The sequence below is a fragment of the Passer domesticus genome, chromosome 5 (genome assembly GCF_036417665.1).
Source record: "Passer domesticus isolate bPasDom1 chromosome 5, bPasDom1.hap1, whole genome shotgun sequence".
Lineage (NCBI taxonomy): Eukaryota > Metazoa > Chordata > Aves > Passeriformes > Passeridae > Passer > Passer domesticus.
Window position 1 is genome coordinate 46532191 of NC_087478.1, and position 20905 is coordinate 46553095.

At 36.8% G+C, this 20905-nt stretch overlaps 1 protein-coding gene across 13 annotated transcripts in view; it reads left to right on the plus strand.

Moving 5' to 3' along the window:
• Positions 1–20905, plus strand: part of ATF7IP (activating transcription factor 7 interacting protein) — a 78643-nt gene that overhangs the window by 55011 nt on the left and 2727 nt on the right. For 11 of the 13 annotated variants that reach the window (XM_064419989.1, XM_064419982.1, XM_064419992.1 and 8 more), the window contains 3 exons: positions 12478–12556; positions 18148–18327; positions 19193–19378. In XM_064419989.1, the coding sequence (XP_064276059.1) occupies positions 12478–12556; positions 18148–18327; positions 19193–19378 (445 nt within the window). The remainder of the gene's footprint in view (positions 1–12477; positions 12557–18147; positions 18328–19192; positions 19379–20905) is intronic. The other 2 variants (XM_064419993.1, XM_064419997.1) reach the window with 1 other exon arrangement.

Below are 20905 nucleotides of genomic sequence, written 5' to 3' on the forward strand. Positions count from 1 at the left end.
ATGACCAGTGGGAACCTGACTGCCGGTCCCCTTCAAGGCTGTTGTAGCAAACCTGTCTTTATAAAGCGTGTGATAAAACAAGAACCTATGACTTGATGTTTCTGTAATAGAACTGATTTCAGATGAATTGCTAAAATGGAAAAATTATCAGATTTGGTTTTTTATTTGGTCTGCGAAGGCAATTCCTTATGGTCTAATTCAGCAAGAAGTGTCCTGTTTGCACTCAAGATGTGAGCTGTGGAGCAGAAATTTAAACTGAGGAGGGCTTGGAGTTTGTATGACTTTTTTTTGTGGCAGCTGGGACTCTTCCAAGTGGCTAAGCAGAGTTATTTAAAAAACATGAAAGGGAGATATTGATTTCCACTTAGCTGAAGATATTTGCTTTCTTCACTAAGACTGTGGCTTTTATATTTTGTGAAGAGTGTTATTTATCACACCATTTTGTGACTGCTGGCACTAATGTAGCATCTTACAAATCAAATACTTGATTACTGAAGAGCACCAAGAAAGTAGAAGCTGAATGAAATAGACACAGATGCACTACAAATACATACATACGCATGAAAACACCTGGAATTCCTTAACCACTGTCACCCTCTGTTCAAATTGTTATCAGACCTACCAGAGCACTGTGCCTTTGTTTCCTTATTTTTTTAAGCCTTCTTCTAAATTGATTTTCTCTGTGAGCTGAAGATTTGCATTGCAGGTCTTTCCTTTTCCTATTTAATATATTTGGCTTAAGATTCCAGTAATTCTGTTCTCAGAGGGCACTGTTGATACGTGTGGTATTAAAATTGGGATCTCTCTGGTTGTGCATGAAATGGGGAAAACATTCTCAAAAGAGCTGAAAACAATTTCTTGCTTAAATGCCAGCTAATTGGTGTTTGTGTTGTCTCTGTGCCTAACTTGTGAGAGGGGTTTTTTTTTAATATTTCCTCTCACCAACCCCCTTCGTTACAGGTCACATCATCTTTGCACGCTAGTCTTTGCCAGTATATGTAATTCACAAGAAGTACATCTTGTTCTTCCCCACTGAACCCTGTCAAATTATTATTTTTGGTTTTAACTTCTTCAGATCAGTAAACTTGGTCCTGTCATTATCTTTTCCCTAGGTTTTTACAGGTTGGAAATTCTCAGCATATGTGAATAATTTTCATCATAGATTCTGACAAGAGATCTCCCTGTAAATAAAAATACAAAACTGGTTCTAGAATTACAGATTATAGTTGGTCCACTTTGGAAGAAGAAACAGTGTAGCATTTAAAACTGTTTTCCATATATTAACAATGAAATAGAAATTGCTTTGTCCTCTTCAAATGTGTGTACACAGATGCACTTCACATGGTTTATCACACTAAGGACTTCACTTGGAAGTGTTGATGTTGCTCAGCAATGGACAAAATAGGGAAAAGTCCCATCTGAAATGACAAATTGACCATGATAAACTCTTAATTCTGTGGAGAACTTCCTTGCTGGAATAGGCTTTCAAATTTTGAATGAGATTTATCACTCTGTTATAGTGTATAGTCAATATAGACACTGCTATAGTCTGTACAGAGGACTTGATAATACCTGAATGTTGGAGTTTTTGTCTTGGCTGATAAATATTACCTTTGTGACCTTGTGTCAATTATTCATACTTACTGCATCAATTTTCCAAAGGGTAAGACCAACACAGTGCTCTATTTTCTAATGGATCGTGATAAAGGTTTTAAAAGTTCTTTAGTGATCTTAAACTCCTCTGTGGTTGAGATAATTGATCAGATGTAATTGTTAATATAGAAATTACTTTTACACAGTCCTGCTTCCTTAGTAGGAGCATTAATTCACGACATAAATGACTAGAGGAAAGAAGGCATGGGTCAATTTTGTCAAGCCTAAAGTAAATGAATTAGAGATGGTTGAGAAAGTGATCCTTTCTAATGGCAAGAAGAAAAAGTGAAAAAACAAAGGGCAGACAGTTCTCAAAATGTAGGAGAACTGTGCAGCAACTTAATCTAGGATATTTTAGGTGACATAGATTTCCAAATTTTAGGGATTCATAGAATTAATCACTCAGCAAAATTGGCAAAATTAATGTCTAAATTTAATCTAAACTTCCACCAGGATGGGTGTGTATTACTGTCCCCTCCAAAATAGTGTTCCCATCTTTGTCTCAGGTACATATGCTTCTTCCAGCATATTGGCACAGAACATTTATCCTCCAGAAACAAGAAAAGTGTGATGTCAGATGATTCTGTGTTCCCTCTTGCTGCACACTGTGGTCATACTGACCACACACCCTCCTCTGGTTCTAACTGCATCTGGGTGACTTAGTGCAACAGCAAATTGCTGATGGCTTCATTCTTCAACACAAATCTAGCTGGTGATTAAAATAGAAAAAGGGACTCTCTAGGCCAGTCTTGGCATGTCTCTCGATCTTTTTGATTATCATTTGGCTTCTAACTTGACTTCCGTTCTCTTGGCTTATAATGGGGTCTTTTTGGATTCTCATTTGTTAAATTCTAATTTTGTTGGCACCAACTCTACAGTATCCTCTTACTACCTTCAGTTTGAACCTGATACTTCAAAGTTACTGATTGCAATATTACTACCGTCTGGGTTTTTGTATGGGAGATTTTTTTTTAATAAGAAAGTATTCCTCATTTTGGCTGGAAGTATTATGGCTTCACAAGACCTGGGACCATTATTTACTAAGCTTTCTGGTAAACTTTTATTTCTAATTAGTAGAACATCTTTCTAACCTTCTAGAAAAGAAAAAAATCTTTCTCCTGTTTCCTCTCCCACATAGAGTGTTAAATAAATCTTTCCTACATGTATTTATTTCTAGAAAAAATGAACCAAATGCATATTTTGCAGCTTTTGTAAAGTCAATTTTGGCTGTGAGTACAGTGATAGGGGGAGCAGGGAGTCAAGTTTCAAATCAGTGCTGTTCGTGGTAGTACAGGTTATGCTGTATGAACATAATGAATTCTATCAAAATGGACATGCATTGTACTCCTCAGCTGCAGTATCAGCAGAGAACCTCAAAACAGCAGGATAACAGTTTTTGGGGGTTTTCCCATTATTTTTCTGCTATAAGTGAACCTGTTTGGTGAATCAACAGGTTAAATGTAGTTTGTTTGTCTAAACTTAGATTTATACTTTGGCTGCAAATTTAACACAAAATTGCCAATCATAATTTAAAATTCACTTTAAATATCCAAACAGAACAAATATTCTTTGAAAGAAGTTTATAGTCTATGATCTTGAGTTTTCCAATCAGATCTCCTAAAATAAGGATGTTTCATTTCAGTTGCAAAAAAATCCCTAAAAAGCAAAACCAACCAACCAAAAACCCCCAACCAAAAAAAACCCCAAAAAACCAAACCCAAGAAAATCACCCCAAACAAACAATGACAACAAAAAACCTCCAGCACTTAGTCTAAGTCAACTAAATTAATACTGACTGCTATGTTATTGATAAAATTCCATTTTCTTTGATGGAGATGACCCTGAAAACAGTGGAGAACAACTGGTTCCTTATATAATTCTTCCTTTGCACCTCATTTTCATAATTCAGCTTTGGTACTAGTGTTGTGAATATAGAACTTGTTTTCCTGTTAAGTTTGGAAATCTCAGCTGTTAAATTAAGGGGTACTCTGATTACTTCTTGGTTTTATGAAGTTGGCATGGTATCTTAAAGTATGATAAATTTCCCTCTATGCACCTCTGTGTTGCTTCTGTGCACCTTCTCTGTACCATGTGAAGTGCTCCACTGTGCACAGTGTCGAATACCTGAAGGCATTGGAAGGATGCTTTGGAATTGAGTTTGTTCTTGGGTTTGTTGTGGTTTTGGTCTAGTACCTCTGGTTATCCTGAGCAGAACTGTTTCTCAGTGGTTGCTAAAGTTTTCCGTATGCAGCTTGGATGTACGATTTTGCCATATGACTGTTTTCTTCTTTTCAGCCTTTCTCTCTGCTTCTTGCTCCAAAAGGAGTGGCTGCAGGGATGTGGAAGGGGACATCTTACTACTTGTATTAGTCTTTCATCTTCAGCTTTGTCCTGTGTACACAGAAATGTAAGGGTTGTTATTTGTTCCAAGTCATTTAATCACTTGCTGTTCCAGTGCCTCGGGTCCTTGGGTTGCATTTCTGAAGACATGATAAGCACTTTTACTGCATTGGGGCAAATGTTATTGTTACAGAGGCAGAGGCATTTTTAATTATATAGCAAATCTTTAGACAGGTTTAAAAGTATTTTAGTATGAATCCCAGTTATAGATACAGGATTTATATATATAATATATAAATATAGTTACGGTATAATGAGAGAATCTATGAAAGCAGTTTTATTATGCTGTAACATAAGGTAACAGTGAACAAATCTTAACAGGGTTTGATGTGTTGAAAATATCTGGCATAAGTCAATCTTCAAGAATTGTTTGCATTATATTTAGTAAAACACCAACTCAGGTGAATAGTCTTTTTTTTCCTGTTCTCTACTTCATGTGCAACTTACCCTCTTGAGGAGCAAATCTGTTTTTTAATCTAAATGTCATCTGTGCATTTCACTTTACAGCTACTATTAGTTTATTAAATAAAGTCCACCAGTGTCCTACCCATTTCCCATTGTTTCTGACATACCTTGAGTTCTTTGAACTACAGTTTAAGTTATTTTGCTGACTATTGGAAATTCATCTCATAAAGCATTAATAAAGTATATTTATAACTCCTATCACATTACTCTGCAATGTGTAACAAACTTTGTGAGTGTCTCTTAGGAATAATGTGAGCAAAGTGGCTATGTCAGCTTACAGTTTATAAGCAGCTATTAATTCTATGTTGTTGAAGCATTATTGATGAATATGTTTCCTTGCATTTCATGGTTTTATCACTCAAAATAAACATATATAGTTATATATGTAAAATGGGCTGCTTGACTTTTGTCTCTGACCATGGGGTTATGTTCAGGCTGTTTCAAATGCCTCTAGCTCTCATCTGTGAGTGGAACCTTTGCCTGAGACTAATTAGAAAACTAAATTATAAAGTTGTTAGCAGGATGTCATGTAGCTGAATTGGATGGCTGTTTTAAGGAACACAGTTAAAGTGAATCCATTCTCATGTGACTTTTGAAGTGATTGTCTTTCCCTGCGATTGTATCTGTGTTACTTAAACTGCTCCCAACTACTGAGAGCAGTTTTTAATGAGTAAATGTACTTGTATATTGTGGGCTTCGATTTGTCATTTGAGGCCAAAAAATTTGGGAGAGATATTAAAACAAACTCATTGATTATGCCATTACTCCAGGCATGGATAATAGCTTTTAAAAGCTGCAGTAAACTAATCTGAAAAGTATTATAAATATATTTACTGTTCAATAAGATGGACAACATCTGCTCTTTGCACCAAAGAAATGAGAGGGTATATAATACATAGGGGTTACTATAACTGGTTATTCAATTTTTCCATGCTAGCATTGTTCTTGTTTGTTAGGAAGTGTAGCACAGTACCAGTTAAGGGTAAGGGGAATGGAGCAATCATGTGAATGAAACACATAATGTGTCTGTTAAAAGTATTTTTGAGTATTTCACAAATATGCAACCACACACTATCAAAACATGTATTGCAGCACTGTAAAATTTTGTTTGTGTGAACTTTGATCTGGGTAAACTGTTTCCTTTGTTGCATTATCATTTTCCTTTTATCTTGGTAAGAGATGACAAATATGTTTGGTACCTGGTTGAGTAGATTATCATGACATCTTTGGAAAGTTGGAATAATTACTTCAATTTTGTGGGAGTTACTGCATTGGAAAAAATAACGGTTGAGGAGTGATGAATCTGACACTGAAACAGTCTGTGGCTGAAATATGCTCCAAAATGTATAAAAAAAGTAATTTTCACAAGTGCTTAAACTGTGCTGGAAGTTTGTAATTTTGTATACGGATGACTCAAAATGAAATATTGACCTTATAATTATGCATACAAACACGGCATTGCCACCCTCTCTACATGCATTCCATTCCCAAGACATATTTTTAACATCACTCCCCATAATTTAAGATTGATTTTGCTATTATATAACGCCTTGGTGCGTCATGTATTATTGTGGTGGTGTGATGCTTCATTAATTGTCTGGTTTACAACCTCCAGATTTTTTTTTTAGTTCATTACAGTAGAAACTATTAATAAAATTGTCTGCACTGTGTCAGTGTGCCACGCATAATCTTCAGAATTTTGATTTTTACTACTTTGAAATTATTTTTTTTATTTTGCAATGTATTTTTTCCCCTTAATTTTTCACTCTTACATACTGAAATGTTCCTTTATGAAAAGCAGGTGGCATTACAATCTATAACTTTGCTAGCTCTTTGTGATGAAAATAACTGTGGCGTTATATAATACCAAAACTTTTAAAATCATTTTTATCCTATTTAAATAGAGAAGTGCATATTTAGAACTGTCTTCAAAATACCAAGTTGTAGCCTTTGGTTTTTCATTTGGTACAATACATGTGCATGTTGTTGAGCTGTTCCATTTGATCTTTAGAGGTTTTCTTTCCCAGTTTTCCACAGTAGTTTGCCATTGGCCTATATGTGCTGTGGTGTTTTAACTTTTTCTGTGGTAAATTTCAAAATTGCAGTTATGGTGGGAGATAAGTTGTTTTCTCAATATCATGTCTACCAATATGTGCTTTGGTCCTTAAATTGTCTCCTTCCTTACCTTTGTTTTCCTTGTGGTATCAGAATAGAAAAAAAGTCATGGGGATGGGTGTCTGTAAAAAAGCTTTCTCTTTCAAAATTGCAAATATTGAATCAACCTAATTTGCAGCAGTAATGATCTGAAAAAGTTGCTGGATAGCAAAGCTAAGGTAATATTATTTCTCCCACTCCACTGTATTTTACAACACTGTAAAATGGTCTGTAGAAGTAGAAAAACAAATATGATGGTACTAGCCTGTCTGAATGTCCCTGTTTTTCTAGAACTGCTTCAGAATCACTTGAATGCCAGAGACAGCCCATCATTTATTGCAAGGCTGATACCCTTCTAATTTCCCTTTATTAATATACTGTTTTCTAGTGTGTGGTTTGATTATTTGATATTGCAGTCAATAATATATGGGCTATTATGACAGTCTTCCAATAGAAGGAAAAAAGTTCCTCATTATAAAATGTTTGCATTGGTTTTATTGCAAATCTTAAGTGTAACATCAAGTTCAGGTTACCCTGTATTTATCCATTTTCGACAAGTTCCATAATTTTTATTACTTCTAAGAACCCCTTTTCTGCTATACTTAAATTTTAAATTTCTTCATTATCCATCTGATATCCACTGGTTTTAGAAAGTCAATGTATAATTACTTTCTTTTTCAAGGAAACTGTATAATTGCTGGGTTTTTTCTAGCAATTATCCCCATAAATCTATCTTATTTGTCAGTCCGTCTATTTCTCAGCACTTTCTTCCTTTCCTAAAAAGACTTTAGTGGTTGGGAGTGGAAGAAAGCTATTATGTTGTCTATGCATACACAGTAGAATATGCATGAAATTGAGAGCATAGGTAATTTTTGCTGATTCTTTTTAGAAAACCCTGAATTGAAGTGTATTTACTAAAATATTAATAGAGATTTTGTGTAATTAATTAATTTAAAGTTTTGTTTATAGTAGTTTTCATGGTCAAGAAAATCTGAAAATGTTAGTTTTAAGCAAAAGTTTTGCAGTTAGTAGAGCTCTTAGAAGTACCAATTTCTAATATGATGTAGGAAAAAATACACACATTTGAGTAGTTGTATTCATTTTATGCATGCTTTTCATTGTTTTCACTTCCATATGCACTATAAAGCAGTTTCCATGTAACTAGTAAAGAGAAATTTAGAAGAGGTTATGATGTCTATTTCAGGACTTGACAGGTTTCACTCAGATACTTAAAAGAGATGAGTGTTTACACTTTCAGTTTTGCCCTTTCTTCTAAGGTCTTTCAGTTGCTGCTCTCACAAGTTCTGTGCTTGTCATTAAAATACATTCCCTTCACACTTGCCAAGTTAGCTGCTTGCCTGGGGCATCTGACACATAAACAGATCATTTCGTGTTGGTAATTGCAATAGGTGTGGACGTGACTTTGCACACTAAAGCAGCTGGGGCTGAGGGCCTGCAATTTGACAAGGTTTTCTTCAAGAAACACACTTTTCAAAACAGATCAAAACTGTAAGTGCAAAGGGCCTTCTGCTCAGTGGGCTGTTTCAGGGAAAATAAACAACGCTGGGAACAGCGAAGTAACTTTGCAGTACACTTACCCCATCCTTCCATATTTGTGGTGGTGCAGGCTTAGTTGCTGCATGGCTTGTTATTTTAATTTCCCCTACTACATTTCTTCTTCCTCCTGCTTCCTTTTTTCACCTTTCTTTCTGCTCTTAGTTGTACCTTGCAGTCCTCTCCTCCCCACTTCGCCTTACATTTTGCCTTTCAACTCCAAGTTATGTGTGTTGTCTTAGGGTGGAGCTACATTAGATTTCAGTATGAAATGTTCATATTGAAATGAGCAAAAGTACTGAATGTTCAAAAGTATGGAAAATGGAATTTGGTAGTTTACATTTCTTTTAAATCTCAATGTAAACTTTTTTTGCTAGATTACTAGAAATTGCCCAGATGCTGTGTTAAACAATCAGCTTTAAGAGCAGCTTCTGTTTGGTCTGGAGACGGGTACACTGGCTCTGACAAAGGATGACAGGTTGTCTTGTGGGGTTGTGATTTTGTTCGCTTTGGTTGGATTTGTTTGGTTTTGTGTTTATTATTTGTAACTGTGATATTTTAAATATATACAGATCACTTTATGATGTCATGATTGGTTTTTTTTTCTGTTTCAGCTTATGTGTGCTCTAAGGTGTGTGAATCCTTTGTTACTCAGACTTGCTAGGCAGTAGGTAAACTAAACTGTCAGGCAAATGCTTGAGGTTCTCATTAATGGTTTTCATTATTTCTCACATGTGGCTGCACTCATAGAAAGGTGTTAAGATGGCATCATCTGTTCTTCTGCAGAGATCAGCTGAAGCAGTTTCATGTGTTGGCTTCTTGTGTTTGGGGGTAGTTAAAAAGTGATAGCAGACCAGAATGCTTTGACTGCACTTTGCTGCTTTACCAGTTTCTACCCAAATGCTTGCTGAAATCTAATATTAGGGGCTGAAGGACTTGTTCTCTTGTTGCAGTTTTTGACACAAATGAAATTGTTGTTCATATATGACCGACAGTCCGGTGCCAGGCTTCCTCTTGACTTCATCGGGGCTGCAAGCATTCTGAAGTTGTCTTCTAATTTTGCTCAGAGCAGCATGTCTGAATCTCCATTTCTTATGTGTAACATGGCAGTCTTGTCCAAAGAATACCATTCTCTCCTTTTTAAGGAAGAAAAGAGCAGTTGTTGCTCAGTAGTCTTTCCTTAGACACAGTTCTTTAGTAAACTGGAGTCTTCTCAAGACCTTGTACTACAAAAAATTTCCTTGAGAGAATTTCTGGGTGAAAGAGTCATGATGCTAAAAAAGGGTGGTTTTATTTTCTTGTTTGGTTGGGTACAGATTTTTCTGAAAACTCTTTATTATTTGCATTTCACACAGATGATGCCCTGTGGTTGCATTTGTAGGTCTTGACCATTCTGGTGGTGTCAGTACTCCAGAAATATCTGGATATAAGCTGGTAAAGTTGCTCTCTCAGATCATGGAGATGCTTAATTTCACCATGGGGATGTCGTGTAGACCAGTCCTCTAATACCAGATTGCCAGTTCTTCCTTCATTTCCTTCTCATTCTCAAATGAAATCTCAAATTTGAGATATCTACAAGTATCTAAAAACTGTGTGTGCCAGCACGACAGGATATAGAAATGGATGCTCCTCCTCTTCCTTATGAGTGTAGGTGGATGCTGCAAATAGTCAAAGTCCTGACCTTTATGACAGGGATAATGAGCAGTCTGTTTTGTTGGGGGATATCCTGCCTACATTGCTCCTCTAAGTAGGAAACACAATGTTTAACCTTTTTGGTTTTTTTCAAGTTTCCTTAAGATTTTCCTATACCCCTCAATTTAATTTGAGGGAAATGCATGGTTGGTGAAGTAGGGGAATCTGGCTGGGGATTTCATGGTGTGCTGTGTATTGAGTACAGCATCTGCTGGGGGTAGCTGGAATGTGTGTCTCGGAAGCAGGACTGGGGTGTTGCACAGAGCTCTGCTCAAAGGCTGCACTGCAGATCTGCAGCTTCTGGGGTGGGCTGCAGAGAGAGCCTGACTGCTTCTGGATAGCTTCTGCTAAGGAGATTGCTGTCCAGGGTCATTTAATAAAAAACCTTGAATAGTGTGGCTGGCCAAGGGAAGGTCTTTCTTCCTGAGAATTGCACGTATGAGACCTTGTTGGCTGAGTTAATTTAATAAGCCAGTTTAACTAACTCAAGATTTTGGCCTTCCAGACATACCAAAATAAAGAAATGCATGCTGTGACACTTGCTGACTAGGAAGTTCAGAGAATTTTCTCAATTGGCAGTCAAGTAGGGCTTCAAAACATTTAGCTGTCATACAGAGTATTTTTCTAAGGATTTTGATTTCCTTACAGAGGAAGAATTAAAAGGAAATTACTTCAGACTAATGTATTTTTTAGTGGGAAGAAATTAATAGCTTGATACTAGTTTTTTTTCTTTTTCTAGTTCCTTTTAAATCACCCTCTCCTTTTATCAATCTGCTTTCTCCTGGCAGAGAGAGCCACGGTTCAAAGTACACATTGTTAGCTAGGAAGATCATCCAGCTGGAACGAAATTCCTCTTGACTTCATGCTAATCAATTTATCATTGATTATTTTAATGTGCCTTTTTCTTAAGCTTCACATGATTAAGTCAACTCATCATACTAAGAAACCTGAAGCTAGAAAATATTATTTTAAATAGCAACCACTCAACAGAAGAATTCTGTGATTAATAATTCTAAAATATGTTTCTCTGTGTATTGGAAAGATGAGTCCCTATAGAGATCTCTTCTATCAGCTGTGAACATAAGTAGTTAGGCATTTCATGCTTAAATTTGGTATTGTATTTTGTTAACAGAATTTAATCAGTGGCAGCATCAGAAGTTAAGGCAAAAGAAATCAGGTTGTGTTAATGGATAATAAAGAGAACTGTCATGTCAGGCTCTCCAAATTCAGTGACTGATAATTCAGGCAGCTTCTACTTGCATTTAGTAATCATGATACCTCTGTTTGCCTCTCCTCAGAGCCTTGCCTGTGTGAGGACAGCCTTTAGGACTTCCTTAAAGGCTTAGTCTTACCCAAATTAAAGATCATAGAGAAAATAATCTCAGTGCTTAGGCTTTGTGCATCTGTCACCATCTGACTGCAAGGAAAAATCTGATATTCCTAGGGTGTATCATGTCAGCATTTGTACAGACCATGTGGGTCTGGTAACTTATACTTTCTCCCATATTAACTGTTCAAAGATTTTTGATAATTATGGTGCTTTTGTAACTCTTTGTCTGTCCTAAGGAAACTTCATGACTCTAATCCATAAATCTGTAGCAGTTCAGTCCAACAATCAGTGATAATCTCTCCACAAAACAACAACAAAAAGAAGAAACCTCAACTACTTTTTGTAGCAAGTTTAAGGAAATAGAAACTCATATAATAATGATTTTTTTTCTAGAAAGTCTTTAAAATCACAGAAATATATAAGACCTCCCCCATATTTTTCTCATCACCTAAGGGAAAATGTTAGTGATCTCTGCAGTCTGACCGGCCAAGGGACAGCAGTTGATCTAGAAGATAAATCTTGTTTGGTGGTCTTCTGGAGTTTTTTGTTAAAACATAAAACCTGGGCAATAGCTTAAAAGATCCCTTTATGCTCTCTAAAGGGAACGTTAAAAATTGATTTGTATGTAGAATAATAAGTGCTAAAATTTCTCATAATAGGTGAGAATACACTAATGAAATTACTGAATACAATTGGAGTTTTCTGATGGCTTTTGGTGTGTTTTGTAAGCATACAAGTTCCAGTGTAGCCTTCTCTTTTTCTTAATGTCAAGTCAGTGTCTTCATAAGTACAGAGGCAAAGCTGTCTCAAGATAAGTAATGGATTGTCCTGATGACTGCTCTGTCAGAAAGTTACACCACTGCAGAGGAAGGACAGGTTACAGCCAGATTAAAATGTTAGAGGGTCATAGTTGAAATATACTTTATAACAGCAAATTGTTATGCATTTACCTGTAAAACAGCAATGTGCTACTATTCATCAGGGGTTTTTACTCCTTACTTACAAAGCTGAAAATACTTTAATATTTGTTAGTGTAATACAGTCCTTAGGTTATGGCCCATTTTTCACGTCCTGGGATATTCGTCTGAAATTTCCTTCTCTTGCTCATTTCATCAATTACTTTCTAATAAGTATCAATGCTGAGACCTCTCCTGAATGTTCAATGTGTCCCTTTTCCACCTGTGTTCCCTGGATTTGCTTTTGCAAAACAAAGGAGTTTTGTCTTTCAGAGCGGGAAGTTCACAGGAAGTGAATCAGGAGGTGTCATTGATCTTACACTGGATGAAGAGGATGACAGCTCTTCTCAAGGTAAGTGAAAAATACTTTCCTAGCTGCAGGGATAGTTGAGCTACAAGTGTTATTTCAACCTGTGAATGACAGAAAGGAATCAACTTCTGTTTCTGCTTAGTGTATTTTTTTCTTTGGTGTTTCAGTTAGATAGGACTAGAGTTAAAAAAATTATGTTAGGTGTTAAAGAAAAGGAATTTTGCTTACAGTCTTAAAGATTTTTACTATTCCTTTACTTTAAGCATTAGTACTGTCTGTCCTTAAATACCTCAGGCTTGGGGAGTAATTTGAGATGTTTGAGTTCTTGATGATCTTTTCAAAAGCTCTTCTAGATGTATTTATTTTTTCTGTTTACTGATTATAATTAAAGGCCTTTTAATTCTACAGTTGATATTTAGGCATTAGAGTATTACAGCTTCTAATCTTTTGTTTAACTAACACTTTGTGGGCAAGAGCTTAAAGACCAAATGCAAACTGTTGTTTGCTTTAGGACTGTATGCCAAGAGCAGAGTAAATATAGTCGCGCTCTCATGTACTTTGGCAGTTTGGATGCACTTCATCATTTAAAAGAACACATTTCTTTTTAAATAAATCTCGTGTAAATGTAGGCCAGTCTAATTATAGTTAGCATTGGATTAGTGAAGAATGATAGTACTTCACAGAAGTAATGAGTCTCTACTTAAGGCCATGTATTGTGCTGTCATTTCCATTGGAAAAAAATCATATTTTTACTACTGGAGGTAAAATTTTCATTCTGTTTGGTCTCTAAATGCATGTCCCTGTGCTACTTTCTGAAGTCCAGCCACAAGAAGTTTGATTAGTCTGGACAACCTTGATAGTTATTTCTCTAGCTTGTACATTCAAGTTTTACACAAACATTCTTAATAGCTTGACTTGCTTTGCATTTGCATTACACAAATGTAGAAAATCATTTTGGCATGTGGTAGCATTTCTTCCAGTGAGAAAGAAATCATAGAGTTATAGAATGGTTTGGGTTGGAAAGGATCTTTAAGGTGATCTCGTTCCACCCCCCCTGCCATGGGTAGGGACACCTCCCACTAGACTGTGTTGCTCAAAGCCCCATCCATCCTGGCCTTGAACAGTTCCATGTGATGTTATCACCAAAAAGGGAGTGTGTGAGGTACACAAGTATTAGGGAAACATGATGCAATTCAGATAGCTGACTGTCTGCTTTTCCTATCAGTAGAGGATATGTGGTGCACAGTGAATTGAGTATGAGCCAATAGTGTGTTCTCATTTCAATTTAAGTATTCCCCCAAACTGACACTGGTGGAACCACAGCTGAAATGGGGTGTCCAGTTTTGGCTCCCTTTTCTTCAATCTCAGAAGAGCTGTGGTAGCACTGGAGGGGCCCCCACTGATGGTGTCAGGATGGTGAAGGCCTGGAGTGCATGACCTGTCAGAAGAGATCAGACCAGGGCAGTTTGGCAAAGAGCTGAGCAAGAGAGAGTGTAAGGACAGCCTACAGCTCCTTGGAGGGATGTTACAAAAACAACAGACCACAATTCTCTTCAGCAGTGCCAAGTGATACATGGCTGTGGCCATGAACTACAAGTTCAGGAATGAGGAGGAAAGAAGTCAGCATAGTGCTGCACAGAGGGATGGTAGAAACTGTCCTCTTGAATGTTTTTGAGATTTAGCAAGGCAAAACCACAGATAGCAACAAGTTGCTATTGACAGTCCAGCTTCAACAAGAAATTGGACTACACAGCCACCAGAGGTCCTTTTCAGCCAGGAAAGGCTTGACTTGACAAGCTGAGTGGCAGAATAGCTGAGACAATCAAGTTTTTATCACTGTCATCTCTTCTGAGGGTTAGTTGTCAAAAAGATAAAGAGGTGGTTGCCTTGGGACTGTGCAAGCCTGTCAGGCAAGGTTAACCTCCCCAGTCCTATTTAATATTTTGTAAGAGACACCCAGCAGATAGATTAAAATTGATTTGTGGTATATTTTAAAGTAGCATGTCACAGTATTGTAATATATTTCAGCTAATATTTTTCTGTCTTAAAAATTTCTGAAAATAACATTTTCCAGAGAGCTTTTTTCTTCCTAATTGCATTAAATAAATGCTCACCTCACAATTGCCATCAAAGATCAATACCACAGTTGTTCATACAATTGTAAGATTGCTTCTATAGGTAGGAGTGCTACAGAGTTGTAGCTCCATTGCAGCTTAATTCTTCCACAGTTTGTTTGTTGGGGATTGAAGCAGTATCTTAAAAATTTACACAGTGGGATATTCTGAGATTCTTTCCCCTTAATTGCCAGGTCTTAGGAGGAAGGAGTACTTTCTTGCTGGGTTATTAGCTCCCGTGTGTCTCTTCTCTGCAGAGCAGAAGCTGATAGGCTGAAGCTAGTGCAGATTAGTCCATGTTTAGAATTTGTGTGAGAAGTCAGTGGTTTTTTTATATGTGCTGTAGAAACATGGGAAACCCTAATAAAAGAGTTTCTCCCTGCACTGAGAATACAGCACAAGGATTTGGAGCAAGTTTCTCAGGAATGAGTTCTGATAAAAACTTTGAGGTTGAACAGAGGAAGAGTACACTTCCTCTGTTTAACCTCAGTGCATGATTGTAAGCATCTTTGGTCAAATATTTTTTCCACTGAAATTTGTTTACAGCAAATGTGGAACAGGTTTTATTTTCTCCTAGATTTACACAACCTCAGGATAGAAAATACTTTCAGCATTATGATGTTTCTTGCAGGATTATTAGCTCAATATTAGTTCAGATTGAAGATCAACACTTAGTGTTGTTGGGAGCATACTGTTCCTGATTGTGTTCTTTACAGCATTGTCACCCACATAAATAGTAAGCCTAATTCTGCTACTTGTAAAAGCTATGTACATAGATACTAATATCTCCTAATATCTAATAACATCTTCTAATTTGTGCAAAAATTATGAATGAAAAGGGTGTGTAATTTTTGAGAAACCATGTTAAGAGTAATTTAGATACCTTCCTGTCTGCAAGTATCTTTCAATACTTGCACTTTGAACTCTGCTGACCTTTGTATAAAAGGATCATCAAATTATTTTGTATTAATATTGAAACAATTAATAAGTTTAGTCTATAGTGGGTCTGTATTCCTAAGAAATATATGTAAATATACTCTTAAATTAAAAGTGTTCTTTTTTATTATTATTTTGTAGGAAAAATATTAATTACATAATCAGTTTTTATTTTATAAGGTGTTTTATCTGGGTAACAAATCTGTAGTTCTCTGGATCATTTTTTTTCTTATTCTTGAACATGCCTGTGGCATGCTTGGTGTTTTGTAATCCACCTGTAACAGGTGAACTAGAACACTGTTCAAAACTCCTTTGTGCTATAACTGCAGTGTTGTAGCTGTTTCTGGCATGGAAGTGAGTCCCTTTTCTGTTTTGTGTATTAGAAGGAGTTTTGCTTAAACCTCCAGTAGTAACAATTTCCATTTTATGCTTATTTCCATAAATCCTCTAGGTCCACATTTGTTAGGAATATGATGCTGTGTTCATTTAGTATTGGAAACTGTTCTATAATGACTTCTAACCTTAGTCCTGTGCTTACTATGTACCCAGTCTTCCTTGCTGTTTTTTACTTAAATAGTCTTCGCAGCTTGTTTCCATTTGTTTAATGAAGCCTAGTTAGTTATCTGTCATCATTTCCTATGGGTGGTGCAATGCTGACCTAGTTTCCAGTCACTGGAATGCCAGCAGGGCTCTTCTGGATTTGTCAGGGGTAAATGAACTTGCTCTGTGTGAAATCAAAAACAAAAGCAAAACTGGAAAAGCTCTCTTGTTTGTTCAGACTCTCATCTTTCCTTGAACCACATTTGCAGAAGTAGGCTCTAAAGGTTTTTGCTGCTTGGATTGTAAGTGCATCTTCTAAGTCATGACTAATAATGCACTCACAATCATTGAAATTATTCAGTGGTAGTTGAGATGTGCATCAGTCTCTAAATACCTGAAGTAAACAGATGTCTATAAGCTCTGTAGAAATCTCTTTGGAGTCAAGTAGTTTATTGAACACTAGGAAATCTCTCATAATCGTGGGCAATAAAAGAAGCTTGAACCAATCACCAAGGCCCATTAGTTGATCAAAGAGCAGGAAGGATCTCACCTTTTGTGTTCAAAATAAGTATCCCTTCACTGCTCCTTTTATAGACTTTGGGAAAAAAAAAAAAAAAAAAAAAAAAAAACAAATAACAAAACATGGTATATTTTCATCCAGTAGCTTCAGTGAAGTAGCCAGGCTGTTGAATCTACAGAAAGACAACATGGGCTACAATTCATACTGTGTTTTATTCTTGAGGTTTTGAATTTGGGGATGTGGTCTGGGGGTGATTATGCTGGTGCTGGGTTGATGCTTGGACTAGATGATCTTTAAGGCCTCTTCCAACCTTGATGATTCTGTGACTCTGTAATTGTGTCTCATAGAATCATACAGCAGTTTATGAAGGGTACTGCTACTTCAAGCTGTTAGCAGCTAGTGTTAAACACAGCTCAGTGAGACCATCAAAATAGTCTCAAAATGCCAGGAACCCCAATATTTTGAGCTGTGCTGGCATTAACCCTGTTCTTAATGCTTTGAAATCTAGTTGGTGTACTTAACTGAACATCTGTAATGTGGCCCTCACTATATTGTTATATTTCTCAAGAGTAAAATGAGTATTTACATATTTTCATTTTTATATTCTATGCTCTTTTACTAAATTAGTGGGTGATGTATGTACAGTTTTATTAGGGAAGAATCCTTCTGAGTGTCAGTCCTTAAAATCTATTATTTTATTTTGTGCTTTTTATTTCTTCAGGGGTGCCTCCTCTGCCCATTACTGCTTTAATGTCCAGATGAAAGCTTCTCAATGTTTCTTTATTCAACTTGTGCAAAGTCTTGATTAGACTTGCACTCTAATGAATATTTTATGTAGTCACAAGTAAACTAAAGCAGGAAACAGTATTGCTGTAGTAAACTACAGATACAGGCAATACTTGTCAGTATCACAAGTCAGTAAGTCATGTTGAGGAGGGTGTCAATGTGATAAACCAAATTTTCTTTTTAAAGTTTTCTGTAAATAATAAAATTATTTCCCCCTTTTTAAGTAAATACCATGAAAATTCAAAATAGCAGCAAGAGGACTGACTAACAGATTGAACAAAGGAAAGAGTCAGCAAATAAAAAGATGTAAACATCAAAGGTAGACAAGACTTATTTAGGGAACAAAATTTGAGTACTGCAGTGTTAAGGCCTTCAAAGGTTTTACCTTTTTTTTTTTAATAACAACTTTTAAAGAATTTGGCACAGTGTTCCCTTGAATTCAGGTTTCCAAACTGCTCTGAAATATGCAGACTTCATGATAATAGAATAAAAACATTGTGGAATCTGTCTGGGCAGGGGAAATTGCAGTGATGAAAGTGAGGAAAATTAAATGAGTTTTCTGCAGATTTGTTTGCATAAGCAAAAAAAGTCAGAGAAATGTCATGTTTCAGATATCCTCACCAGTCTGTAAATGGGAGAGGGAGGAAAGGATTGTAAAACTCCGTGATGCTTGAAACTGTGATTCAGAAATGACAATTTCTGTTTGCTATTGTCTATATCTTTTGTTTATTTTAAAGCAGATGGCAAGAAGCAGAAGCAGAACCAGAGCCAGGCGCCTGTGACAGGACTGAGCGTACCCACCCAGCCCTTGGCTCGACCCCTGCAGCCTTTGCCACCTTTGCAGCCAAGCCCCGTGCAGCAGCCAGGTGTGCCAACAAGTGGCCCTTCCCAGACCACCATCCATGTATTACCAACAGGTAACTTCATTTGACCTCACTGTGTCAGCGCAGTGGCTGGTTGTTTTTCTTGAATTAGACTGCTGTGTGCTCTACATTTTGCAAATCTTTTAAAGTGAAGATGCAGAATGTTTGAGTCACTTCATAATCTTTCTAGTCAGTTTCCCATAACATTTTTTCTTTTAAACTGATAAAAGGGAAGGATAGTACTATTGATTTGAAAAGAATTCAAGATCAACTTAATTGCATGGAGAGGAAGAAATCCTGCTAAGGATAGTCATGGAAATTATTAAATATACTATTGTTGGTAAAAGTGAAGGAGAAGAAACCTGTGCCTTCTTTAAGTAATGGGGGAAAAACATCATCAGCATCACTCCTGTGTCTGTCCCTTGGCAGTTAATTCGTTTGGCAGAAGGAATAGCAAGGCTGCCGTTGAAGTTCTAGCTCTAGTTAAATATTACTTTGTAGTGTGGTTATGTTTTCCCCTTTCTAAAGAAATGTGGATCCTCTTTCTTTTATTGTTTTTCTGTATGTGATTGCTGAAGATTAGTTGGCATTGGAATTACCTTATGACCACTGTGTTCTGCAGACACTTTGGTGGATTTTATATTCTTCCACTGTCCTTACATACAAGACCTTTGCAGGGAGTGGGGGAGATATTGTATTTATCTTTTCTGTCAGAAAGCTGTATACATATTGACTTTAATATTTCAGGTGAAAATACCGTTGAGGCTGTTTTCACTTTTCTTGCAGACCCAAAGCAGACAGTTTTTATTTTACATGTCTCAGATGAGTCAGTTTTCCAGAGGAGATATGTACTCTGGTATAGGCATATGGCTTTGAGTCATGGAATTCAGGTTTAGGGTGTGCTCTGTCTTTTTCTCAGCTTCGACAGCGGTGAATGTAACTCATCGGCCTGTGGCTCCAACTAATCCCAAGCTTCCTATCCCAAGAACCCCTGCTAACCATCAGGTGGTCTATACCACTATTCCTGCACCACCAGCTCAGAATCCTGTAAGAGGAGCTGTCATGACCAGCCCAGGCTTAAGGCCAGTCACACCACAGACTGGAGGTAAGGGATGATTCCTTCATGCACTTCCTACCGGGACACAGCTTGGTACCTTCTGCCTCATGGATGTGGCATTTAGGTTTCTGATTTGGGTGTGTTGTTTGGTCTTTTTACAATACTGGTACTAGTTAGAGAGTTTAGAAGTTTTTTTCCAGCTTATAGAATTGAGAAAAATCTTAGGCTACTAAGAAATTCTACTTGCAGCTATGTGAATGAGGAAAAATTGGGTTAAAGTCATCCCAGGCACTAGCTCTGCCAATTCAGCATCTGGTTGACACACCCCATACTTTACAAGGCAGTGGAAGGTAATATGACAAGCACCACTGTAGAAAATCATGTTTGATTTCCTGTCTAAAAGTTACATTTCTCTCAGGCATCCTAATGTAATTCCTTAGCAATCTCTGATGTCCTGTGCTCAGCAAATTTCCTTCCTTTCTCAAGGCCTCTAGAGATGAAATTTCTCACCAGATGTATCAGAAATTGATACATGCTTGAGTTTCCTTGAAATGTCAGCAAGTTCCCCTTGACTTTGCAAATGCATAATTGATACCTTCTCCTAGCAGTAAACTCATTTCCAGAAATGAGTAATAAATGTCAAAAAGAACTTAAATTATATTTTGTTACAAAGTGGTGGATTTTAACTGGTTTTTTTTTTTTTTTTCTCCCCACAATTTCTACACTATGGTTATTTTAACACCTGTATGTTTAACATAAATTTCCCTGTTTTATGAGTATGTGCCTACTTTTGTGATGTCCTAGTAGTGATGCTGCTACTGATGTATATTGATTTATATTATCATTGCAACAGCCTTTAGTGCTAGTAGCAGATGCTTCTTGAGTAAGATCACTGCACTTTGTCTGTGAAAAATTGACTGTAAGAACCCATCCAAAGTGTTTTGCAAATTGCAATTTTGTACTTCTGCCTCAGTGAGTAGTATCCCTACCTAGAAGCAATGGTATGTTTGTATCTTATATCTTGTTATAGCATTTCTGACCATCTTCAGATGGTTGTAATTTCCTGAGAGAGAACTATAGTCATACTAAACCAGCATATCTTACCAGGTTCTAATAGAGGAGAAATAGCCAGCTCAGGTGACTGTTTTTAACCACAGGAGTTCACACAGCTTCATCAGCTTCATAGACAGATTCCAATAAGAAAAAGATATAAAGCACCTGCCCAGTGTTTAGCACTTTATAATTAAAGCATTAAGATTTAGCACTCTGAGCTCCCTGCCTTGGACTCACAGATTACACAGACTTCTGACACTCATCCCCTATGGATTGTAGCTTGATGTGTGTTTTTCAAGAGAAGAAACTGCCATACAATAACTGTGGTTTTCTGATAATGTGTTGCTTTGTCTTCTGGAGTATTAGAATGCTTCAGTCTTACACAAGCGTAGAACTAGGGTATTGTAGAGATTGCCTCAAATCTTGTATTTCTAGCCAGAAATGGAGGGATAACCCAGGTAATCCATAACAATGAGCAAAAGCTTTGAGTTCACAGAACATACATATTCCAACAGTGAATAG